An 11,937-nucleotide genomic window follows, 5' to 3' on the forward strand; every position below is an offset into this window, starting at 1 on the left:
ACTTAGAACTAGAGTGTTCTATCTTTTGCAGTATCCCATATTTTCAAAGCATGGTAGATAATAGTTAACGATGTGAGTGAGTTTTAGACTGTAGAAACATCTATAGAAAGATACGGAACCTAGTGATCTTAAGAATGGCTTTTTGTGGGCAGACCCTGTACCCTAAGCCCCCATATTTCACAGAAAAATCCTGGGGACTGTCCCATTTTTTTGTTGTTGTTGTTGTTGATGGGATAAGAAGTTACTAACATGTTTTTTTTTTCCCCTTAAAGTTTTTAGCATTGCAAATAACAATCTCAGCTACTGGGATGCCCCCCTGGGAAGTTCTTATATGTGCAACAAAGAGCAGACTGTTTCAGTGTCTGGAGCATTTCAGATAAATACCTTTGATCTAAGGGTTCAGCCTTTCAATGTGATGGAAGGAAAGTATTCTACAGGTAAGAATCAAGCAAGTTTTATTAATAATTTATGGTCTTAGGTTGACTGCTGGGTGGCTTTTCCTTTGAGTCATGGGAATATAAGCACTGAAATACAGGAATATGAATTCACCTCTAGACTCTGTTGTAGAGTTCTCATAGCCTTGAGCAAGTTGTGTAACTATATTTAGCTCATCATTTTGCTCAAATTAGATTTGTTTTGTGATCTCAAAACCATTTGCAACAAAGTTTTTAAAGCTAAAACTGAGGAGATTTAAGTGAGCTTTACTTAAGGTGTAGACATTTCTCCATGGGTTGTAGTTTGTGGGAAGGGTGGCACTTGGGAGCAGCAGTTTTTGAGCATCTTGCTCTGCCTTCTTGGGGCCATCTTCTCGCTGGAAACATTTTCATACCAGAATTAAAGCAGTTTGGTCTCATTTTGTTAAGACAAAAGATTGCAGTAGGGAAGCCTCAGATATCATGACCTATGTTTTGGCCAGCCAGAAAGATCTGGAGAGTTTTAAAAGCATGTGCCAGTGTGAATGAGGCTTTTTGAAGGTCTACTCAGGGCTAATGGTGGTATTTATCAGATTTTTAGTGAAAGCTTTGTGAAGGGCTTATTGCAGTGTGTTTATATGAATATGAAAGATGCATTTGGCATTACAAGATTAAAATTTGCTTGAAGAGGAAAAAGTACATAAAATTCCTTAATTGACTTGTCCTTTAAAACCAATTACTTAAAATTGACGGTTTGTGGATCACAGTTCTGCCCAGCAGAGCCATCCCAGTCATCCACATCCTTTTTAACAATTAATTCTATGGTTTAGAAGGAAATGTGGAAGCTGTGTTTAAAGTGAATGTGCTGTGAGCTGCTCAGCAGTTTTGCACTAGTGCTGAACACCTAGCCTGACTTGGTTAGGCCAGAATAAATTGGGCTCTTCACCCTACCATTCTTGTGATTAGAAGGGTTAATCACAATTTAAAAGTACTTTCAAGAATTCATTTCCCCGTTTGTCAGTTTTGCTTACAAACTTCAATTATTTTGATCCTTTAATAGTTTTACTTTTGAGTCTTTATTGATCTCCCCTACATTATTACCTTAATTTTAGGTCCAAATTTGTGTTTAGAACTTAAAATCATTTGCAGTGTAAAATCCGCTCAAGCCTGTTTGTCTAGTCAGCTGTAATAGACATGAGCTGTGGTTTTTCTCTAATTTGAAACTTTGGTTTTTATGTACATAGAATTAGAAATGTCACCCAAAGGAGTATACAACATTTAGTACTGATAATGAATGCGTAATCTATTTGTGGAGCTAGGTTCTTGACTGTGGGTACCTATAAATACAACACACTGGTAATAATTCACTGTTTAGGAGAGGAAATAGACTTTCAGTAAGGTAAGAGTGTTGATTGGATTTTACTGGATCAGACTACTGTCTAGAAATGGGGAAAATAGCCCCTGTGGGCTGCCAGCCCTGACCAGATTGATAAATGTGGTAAACACACTCAAATTAGTAAGAGGTCCCAGTTTCTTGACTTTTGCAGCCACTAAAAGCATATACTTGAAGTCGGGAATCTGCAAACTTTTTCTGTAAAGGCTCAGACAGTAAGTGTTAGGGTTTGGAGGCCATGTGGTCTCTGTCACAATTATTCAGCTCTGCTGTTGTAGCATGAAAACAGCCACAGGCAATAAACAAATGAGTGAGGCTGTGTTCCAGTAAAGCTTTACTTGTGGATACTGAAACTTGAATTTCATATAATTCTCATGAATCACAAAATCATCATCTTTTGTTTTTTTTTCCAATCATTTAGAAATGTTCAAAAGGCATTTTTAGCCCTTGGGCCAGATTTGGCTCACGGGCTATAGTTTGCCCGATCTTTGCTCTAAAGGATTCCAGAGCCAGCATGGCTGTTTTAATCCCACAGTTAAACCTTCCTGATCTGCTCCGAGTTTCCCAAAAGACATTCACTCTACCACCAAGAGTCTAATCCTGCTATGTAGCTATGTGGCTAGATTAGCTCTCTTCATTTCTGATAAAGTAATACTCCTATTTTGGAAAGCACTTGGAATATATACAAAGAAATACAGACACATGTATGTGTTTTACTCAGATATAAACGAGTGTATATTCATATATATCTATATATATACACATACATGAATGAAAGGACAAATAAGGTTTAGGATTTTAATTCTAGGATACTGCATAATTTTATGTAGCTTTATCACTAAAATATACCTGTCTTAATTACTTTAAGTTGATCTTATAAGAGCATTTCTGAATTTTGAATATCAACATCTTTTACTTTTGGACATCATTTTTTTTATTATACTCATTATTTGTTACACACTTTTTCTCACCTACAGCCCAAGAGTGTTCGCTGGATGATGACACCATTCTAATACCAATTATAGTTGGTGCTGGTCTTTCAGGCTTGATTATCGTTATAGTGATTGCTTACCTAATTGGCAGAAGAAAAAGTTATGCTGGATATCAGACTCTGTAACACTAATCCACATGTGACTCTGTTACAAAACAATAAAGCAAGTACAAGATCCAAGATCCAACATGCAATACTATTCGATTTAAGGTATATATAGTTGCAGTTCTGATCTTAACAACAGGTGGTACAGAGGATTTTGAACTTAAATAGATAAAAATACCCCTAAAACTATAAACTATAAATTAGTCACATGATTTTGGTTTTCCCAACTAAGGAATTTAAAAGTTATTTCTACAACAAAAAACATGTGCAAAATCACGTGGATTATAGATTCTATTTTATTGTCTTGAATTAGTATTGCATTGTTCTCACTTTAAACATTCTGACTAGAAATATACAGCTTAGGAAAGGGTTAACCGCACCTCCACATGTAGTCGATTTGAGACAACACATTCTACGGTGGATTTGTACTTGCTCCTTTGCATTTTTTGGTGATTTTGTTTGCAGGTTAACTTAGCTGCTTTGGCATTGCTGTGTATTTGACTATGAGAGATATGCCAATAGATTTGAACAGGGTCTAGTATTATTATGTTCTTAGCAATGCATGCTTTTCTAATGCCTTTTGAATCCATTTGTATTTAATGTGGCTGTAGTGACAAAAGATACAAAAGCTTTAAAATTTTGGAATAGATGTTAATCTTATTGTTTAATCTTTTTAAGAAAAAAACTGGATATTTCCGTCTTTTAAATTGTAAGACACAAGACTATTCCAACTGGGCATTTCAATCCATTTTCTAGATGTTTTAGAGATAATTGCTAGGCAGTGCCAATTTGGGGTGTTAGTCCCTTGTACCCGTAAATTGGCTTCTACATGCAGTGCTAAAATTAATGTAGATTTCTCTTTAGCTTTCTAGTATCCTTGTTGGTGATGGTTTGTTTTATTCTCTTCTTTTCTTTTCCTTAAAGAAGAAATGCCAGTATGTCCTAGAACCTAGATAAAGAACTTGCACCTAACCCAAAAGTCTTGGCCTTCTCTTTGTTCATGAAAAAGCTGTTCTTTGTTTCCAGCTTGTGTTGATTGCTACAACATTTACTAATTTGGCTTTCACATTTAAATAGTTCTGTGCTAATCAAAACTTACATTATTATTTTTCATTATGGTAGCATCATCATTAATTCATGTATTTTGTGTTCAGCTCTGTGCTCTGGGGAGTTGCACCAATTGTCCATTTAACCTGCACCACCTAATGTTTATATGAGAAAGCAAAACATTTCTGCTTGATAGTTAGCACATCAAGTATTTCTTGCTGCTTTTGTCTTTCTTCCTTTTTTTTTTGGTATTGAGATGGCTGAGCAAATATTAAAAAATTGTTAACATGCAGCAATATATGGCAGGTTCCGTGTTTGGGGGGATGGGAGATTATGTGTGCCTCCCATTCACTAGAAAATGAGATATCTGGGTTCCAAAATGTTGTTTGCGTTGAATAAATTTGGTAGTCTAGTGACACACACGCAGAGGCAATTGCATGTTAGCATGTGTATGTCTATAACTACCTTTCGAGTTATATTGGCATGATAAATATTTTCTCCCACCTAAATTTGCTCTCTGTTTAGAGTAGCCTGAAAATCTTACTGGCTCAGAATAAGATTCCTGACTAAGCCCCTCTCTAAAAGCTACATTGAGCTGCATTGCCAGCTTAAGGCACTTTTTAAAGGCTAAATATAAATCTGATTTTTTTAAAAAAATTTTTATTTAAATAGTGTTTTAGTGTAAGATTGTTAACGTTGTCAGAATGGATAATGCTTGCAAGAATGTGAGCCTTAGATATTTCTCATGAGTCAAAACAAAGCAGCTTTTTTAAAAAATAAAAATTGGAAGCACAAGTGGGTGGCACACTGGCTTAATGCTGTTAATGTTTCTAAAAGTTTCTACCTTTAGATTATATATCTGATTTATATTAAAATACCTCTAATTAGTACTGTTTTATAGAAAATCTGACCTAATTGAATATTTTTGTATTTTACATGGGCCAGTTTATATGCTGTCATTCACACTATCATTTCCTATAGCCATGTGTTCTTTGTACCTTTTGTAGTTTTGCTTTAACGGATTTACACCTTGATGATCTAACACTCTATTTGGTTTCTGGGTGTTTTTCATGGGTTAGCATTTGTATAAAGAAACTGGTCCATGTAAATACTTTCCATGTTTTTTCCTCAGATGTTTAAACCACTAGTTGATGTATGGTATTTCTCTTCAGATATTTGCCTGTCCATTTGCTCAACATATTGCTTCTAAAACAAACAATAAAGATTCTTTTATTTCTTAAGGAAATTTGCTCACATTTCTTTCCCATTGGCTAAAGTCTAGATTTTGTATACTACATAATGGCAATTTCTTCCAAAAGGAAAAACTTAAGAAATGCTTAGAAGTAGAATTAATTATTTCCAGAATGTTCTGTGTATTGCTGTCTGGAAGAGTGGTCCCATACATAGGTCCCTACTGATGTTGGAGTGGCTACAGAGTAAGAATCAGGTCTGGGATGAGACGTGTGTGGCGCGCACTTGTGTGTGTGTGTGTGTGTGTGTGTGTGTGTGTGTGTGTGTGTGTGTGTGTGTAAACTCCCCAGCTGAATCTAATGTTTAGGCAATTAGGAAACCAGTGATCTAGAATATTTATTTCATAGTAAAAGTGACAGAATATCTCTGTACACTTTTCTCAGGTCCTAAATTGAGGCTGATATTTAGTATCTGTACTAGGTCAGCCACACAAACTGACCTATTGATCCGAGCCAAAATAGGATTGTGTGTAATTTTTTTTTTTTTTTGGTGGTACGCGGGCCTCTCACTGTTGTGGCCTCTCCCATTGCGGAGCACAGGCTCCGGATGCGCAGGCTCAGCGGCCACGGCTCATGGGCGCAGCCGCTCCGCGGCATGTGGGATCTTCCCGGACCGGGGCACGAACCCGTGTCCCCTGCATCGGCGGGCGGACCCTCAACCACTGCGCCACCAGGGAAGCCCTAATCTTTCTCTCAGATCACCTTAAAATTCTTGAACCTTCCAATTTCCAGATAGCTTCCCAGTCCACCTTAGTATATCACACACACAAATTTAGCAGCCTGGCTAGTCGCTTTCCTCTGGATTACCCAGTTAAGCCACGTGACTGCCAGTTACTCATCAGAGCTCCCAGCTCTACTAGCTACCATGTGACTTGGTCAAGCTACTCAACTGGGGTCTCTCTCGTTTTTTCATCTGGGGACTGAGGGCTGTTAAGTCCTGTTACTCTTATTTTTTTGAGTGATAGTTTTTCATTTCAATGAAGAAAAATATACATTTGAGTATTTTTAGAAGGAACCTGATTAGAAGCTACATCTTAGGCATCAAGAACATATTTACATACAGTATAAAACACACCATCTGAAGTTTCTTGCGTTTTTTTAGGAGGAATTATTATGAGACTCAGATATTTTTAGGATTATAGCCTTTTATCTCTGTTTATTTAGATAGATAATGTTACATTGTCTTGGGCTCAGCTCTCTCCTACCTATCTCCTGATCTTTTACCCTGGTATATAACTTTCTGCATCAATAATTACCATATCTTATTTTTGAAACTAGTATAGAGTAGCTTCAAGTTTCTTTTCAGATTCATGTAATATATTTCAAACAGTTTGACTATAGATCTAAAAGGTATATAATAGATAAGATGTCACATAAGGATGTGCTTCTAAATGCTGATTCTTCCAAAGAGAATTTTTGACACATTGGTTTTGAAGAGGTGTTTGTTTTATACTTTATTATAAATGTACATCTTGGCTTTTCAGCCCTCACACTGAAAACTGGATTTGAAAAATTTCTGAACTAACAGAAAATTGAAGATTAACAGCATTTAAAAAATCTACACGAACCTTTCCATTGAAATTTCAATGGTCAATGAAACTTTATCTTTAAAAATCTTCATTGCTTCCGTGACTATTAAACTCTTCTACAAATACACTTTTCCTTTCCCCAGAAAGGTCTCAAGTGTACATTAGGCAAATAGATCAGGTCAAAATGACTTATAGAATGAGGTTTTCTTTTCTTGGATGTGATTTTATTAAAATTACTGTTTTACCAAAATTTCTTTCATTACCTAAAGAATTTTTAAAGGCCGAATTCATAAAAATCAATTATTATAAATTAATACTTCACATACTGAGAGCATTTTAAGTAAATGACAGCATCTAGAAAGATCTTTGTATTAGCAGAATTGCCTTTTTGATCTACTCTGGGAATATTTGTCTTGCATGAAAGCCTTAAGAAAGCCTTATTGGCAGTATTTATGAAAGTCGTTTCAGTACTAGGTCAAATACCCAATTTGGGAAAGAGGACTATGAATTCGTTGCCAGAATAAGAAATTAATCTAATGAATTTTTTAAAAACCAAGTTATATTAAATCCAAGACATAATACTTTATGGTCATGTCACCTAATAGTTTATATGCTGGGTGGTAATTTGGGAAATTGAAGGGGAGGAGCTAACTGGGTGCTCTTAACACCATATATTCACAAGTCACATCTGGCAACCTCAGCTATCTGGATTTTTAACAAAACCAAGAAGCAAGTAAAAAAGATCATTGAGCTGGCAGCCAAAATTGATGTCATAAAGTCCATAAACTCTAGGATTGCATCCTGTTCCCAGTTATTGCCCCAGAGACTAGCAAAAGGCTGGCACATTTCTTACATGCAAACACAATCAGATGTGCCTTGCAGCTATTCATTTTTATTTTCGGCACAGTTCTAATAAGTTTAATTATCTGATTTATCAATCCCTGGTAAATTGCAAGCTAGGAGGAGAACTAGGGCAATAAGAGGCAAGGAAATGGAAAATAGAAGCGGTGGTTCAACACGCTAGCCACCTCCTCTCTCTGCAAACATATCTCCATCTGCACTATCCCTTTCTTCTCCAGTCTCAGTAGGTTTTCTTCTGGTCAGTGCTTCTGGAATCCCATTTCCCCTGCCTCCCAGGAGACTTTGTACCATCGTCTTCAACCTGTAAAACGCTCATGGCTCTTTCCCACATCCTGTAACCACAAGTCTCTTCCACCCTGAAGGTATCCTTTCTTGACCCTGTGTCCCCCTTCTACCTACCTACCTTTCTTCTAAACGTCTCATAACGAGTACTGTGTGTTCCCCATCCCAAGTTCTTGATCTCCTAACCAGTCAATCATTTCCCATTCACTCCTAAACCTGCAACAATTTGACTCCTAGCCCCCACCCTCCGTATTGCTACATCCAGTGGACATTTCTCAGGCGTCTCTAATATTTTACACTGTTCTCCCATGATAATTGAAACTGTTTCCTTCCTTGGCTTCTGTGGCACCATTTTCTACCTGCCTTTCCTACTTTTTCCTGCTCCTTGATTCTTCACATATTGGTGTTCCCAAGGGTTTTATCTCTGATCCTCTTATTACTCTTATCTGCCCTTGCTGAGAAATATCTTTGTCCCTGGTTTGAACTAGCACGTCAACCACTTGGTTAGGACGTAGGTATCTTAAACTCAGCAGATCTAAAATGGAATGTCTTCCTCTTCCACATATCCCTCTCCACCCTCCCCTGACATGCAAATTTTAAAAATTAAATTTAAAAAAACCCACACAAAAATAACTACAAATAAAACTGAAATGCATATATTCCCCCTGTATTCCCTATCACTATGAATGGCACCAGTGTCTACATAATCAAGGGATTGGAAGCCATTCTACAATATTGTCTCCTCCTACATCTGTTTGGTCAGTTCTGTCTTCTAATTGGATCTCTAGTCCATCCCTTCTGCATCTGCACTTCATTAACCAAGTTCAGGACCATATTATTCGTCATCTGACTTCTAGCAGTAGAGTTGCTTCCTAACTTAATACCTCCAGTCTTCCATCTGCCATAACTTCTGAAAAAAATATCCTGCTTAAAATTCTGCAGAAATTTTTTTTGGGGGGGCCATCAGTATAAGGCCAAACTACCTAGAGCATACGGTGCCTTTGTGAGCTGATCCTAGTACCGTTTTCCACCTCTTTTCCAAGAGTACCTCTTTTATTTATTTATTTTTTTCTTTTTGCGGTACGTGGGCCTCTCACTGTTGTGGCCTCTCCCATTGCGGAGCACAGGCTCTGGACGCGCAGGCTCGGCGGCCATGGCTCACGGGCCCAGCCGCTCTGCGGCATATGGGATCTTCCCGGACCGGGGCACGAACCCGTGTCCCCTACATCGGCAGGCGGACTCTCAACCACTGCGCCACCAGGGAAGCCCCAAGAGTACCTCTTAATCCATTGTTCTAGCTATGCCAACCTGCTTGCATTTCACCCGAAGTGCTGTTTTCTTACCCTCCATAGTTTTGTCTGTGCTTTCTATACCTGGAACACCCTTCACCCATTACCTGCATGGTTAATTCCTACTCATTCTTAAAAATTCAGCTCTGGTGTCACCTCTTTCAAACTGTGTCTTGTGTAACAAGGCTGAGTTGAGTGTGCCTCTGAAATATTTCGATGACACTGTGTGTTCCCTGCCCCTATTACAGCACATTTTGAAATTATAACCGCTGATTTTCTTATCTGACTCCTACACCAGACTGAAATCTTGAGGCAAACAGTTATGCAATCAGGGCCAGTTTATACTTTTTCTTACTACTAAATGGCCCCATATTCCTATGCATTGAGTTCTTACATCTGCTTTATGTAGTTGTTCATTTGGTTCATTTCATTAATACTTCCCAATCTGCAGTGTTCCAGGCACTGTGCTTCTTCAACATCATAACAATTTGCCTCTGAAAGCTCACAGCCTGATCATCAAGGAAAGGCTAATTATATTTATCCATTATCTTCCATTTGAAAAATCTGTGAAGTATGTGATCATTTTATATATCTTTCATCCAAAATGACTGCATTTTTGGGGGTACTTAAAAGTATATGATTTGGTTATTTGGAAAATCACTTTTGTGGAACATCTCATTTGCTGGTAATGAATTCCAATGACTTGTTGCCTTGGTGTAAAAAAAAAATATGTGTGTTGGGAAGTACTGTCATTTTAACTTAAAATGTACAGATCTGAAATTTTGTCACTGTTTCTGTTCTCAATTGTGCTTTCTCCACATCTAGCTCAAGACTGCAGTGCAGATGACGACAACTTCCTTGTGCCCATAGCGGTGGGAGCAGCCTTGGCAGGAGTGCTTATTCTAGTGTTGCTGGCTTACTTTATTGGTCTCAAGCGCCATCATGCTGGATATGAGCAATTTTAGAACCTGCAGTCTGATTGATTATATAAAAATACATGCACATAACAAGATTTTCTTCCCTTTCAGTTTTGAAATACTTTGTTCTTTAAGATTGATATATTGAAACTTTAATTCTTAAATCAGTCCCAGCATTTTGAGATAATTCTTTATTAATAAAAACTGTTAATAGAACAGCATAATTTTTTTTTAAATGTTGTATTTACTGGTCCTGAAGACAAACTTGTTGAAAAGAACATCGGTGTGCAGTGTTTTAAGGTCTATCTTAAGAAGCCTTGGCCAAATTTTGATTCTAACCCAAGATGCCTTAAACTTATTAACATGGCCATTATGAAGATAAAATATGTAGTTGTCTCCTAATGGAATTAATAAATATTGTTTCACTACCGGTGTTCTGTTTCAGTATATAAGAATTATCCTGATTTAAGCTCATCGCAGTGCCTTTGCATATAGTTCATTAAATAAATGTTGATGTGGCATAAATGCCCATCAGATGCTTAAACTTGGTTTTCAGTTGAATGTCCTCAGGACCATCAGCATTTTTTAGGTTATGTGACTTTCTTTGAAGATGAAGTCAGTATCTTTGGCTTGTGATTTTTCCCTAGGTAAAAAACAGACCCAAGAGGCTGCAGCAGAGCTTCAACTGGCTTCAGAATTAGAGTTTTCAAAAAACTGTTTCTTTTTCAGCAATAATAGACAGAAAGGATTCAAGCATATTTAACCAGTTGCCTTTTTAAAAATGTTTTTCTCTTCCTTGGATGCCTGATTAACATTGCAAGATAGAAATATTCTATGAACTAATTAGGAGAGATTGTGTTGTGTTTCTCTACCTCATCTTGTTGGTCTCTAGAGCATTAAAATCTATTTAGTGTTGTCATCAGACTGGTACTTATGAGCTGTAAGCAGCAGCAATCTCAGAAGGGAGGCAGCGAAGCAAAGCAGCAACTCGGCTCCTGCCTTTTCCAAGACGGCCCCTGTGGGGCAGAGCATAGACGGGGTGTAGACAGAAGCTGTTGGCATGAAAATGAGCTAGATATTCAGCCCCTGTTGAGGCACGCTCCATGTTAGAAGTGCAGCACAGATATTGAATGTATAGACAAATAAGAAGGAAGCTTAATCAGTAGACTCGAGAATTTCACATGGAAGTGATTATTTTATTAATTCATTCTGTGTATATATTGGCTTGTTCAGAATTTTTGTAATTCACTGATTACAGCATTTTGGTACCCAGCTATCAGTCTCTGAAGGCTTTCAGTAAAATACAGTAAATCTTTTTAATAAAAGCTTATGTCATTACTAAAATCTGTTCTATATACTCAGAACCTCAGCAGCATTTTTTTATGAATGACAAAAGTGCAAGAGGAGGAAGAGATAAAATTAGAGGAAAAATGCAAGTTATTATTCAATCATAAATCACACCAAGTATCACATTTTGTTAATTGCATTAGACTTATACTGGAAAGGACCTTAAAGATTCCTTACTATAACCCCATAATTTTTTCAGAAAGAGGAGTGACTTTACTGAGGTTACATATCTAGCGGGCAACAAAACCATTATTAGCATTTTGATTAAAAATTGTCCCAATGAAGTCTAGTCACTCAATAGTAAGAATAGTTTAAACTTGAAACTGGGAGATCAGAACTGGGCACTTTGAGTTTCTGTACTAACTAATTTCAATAAATGACACATGATACCAACTTTGTTTGCTTAAGTATTTTTAAAAGTACTGAATATTGGCTTTTTCAATGGCTCCTATTTTGACCTCTGCTACTTCAAAGCCTAAACCTCCTTGGATGGGATCACAAACATGGGAGGAA

At 37.2% G+C, this 11,937-nt stretch overlaps 1 protein-coding gene across 4 annotated transcripts in view; it reads left to right on the forward strand.

The window, feature by feature from the left end:
- Positions 1-10,505, forward strand: part of LAMP2 (lysosomal associated membrane protein 2) — a 32,677-nt gene extending 22,172 nt beyond the window's left edge. For 3 of the 4 annotated variants that reach the window (XM_019949454.2, XM_073798987.1, XM_073798986.1), the window contains exons 8-9: positions 273-437; positions 9,986-10,505. In XM_019949454.2, the coding sequence (XP_019805013.1) occupies positions 273-437; positions 9,986-10,125 (305 nt within the window). In that variant the 3' untranslated portion in view covers positions 10,126-10,505. Of the gene's footprint in view, positions 1-272; positions 438-2,777; positions 5,196-9,985 lie in introns of those variants that run through there. The other variant, XM_073798985.1, reaches the window with a different exon arrangement.
- The last annotated feature ends 1,432 nt before the right edge of the window (positions 10,506-11,937 follow it).

This window comes from Tursiops truncatus, chromosome X, assembly GCF_011762595.2.
Source record: "Tursiops truncatus isolate mTurTru1 chromosome X, mTurTru1.mat.Y, whole genome shotgun sequence".
Classification (NCBI taxonomy): Eukaryota; Metazoa; Chordata; class Mammalia; order Artiodactyla; family Delphinidae; genus Tursiops; species Tursiops truncatus.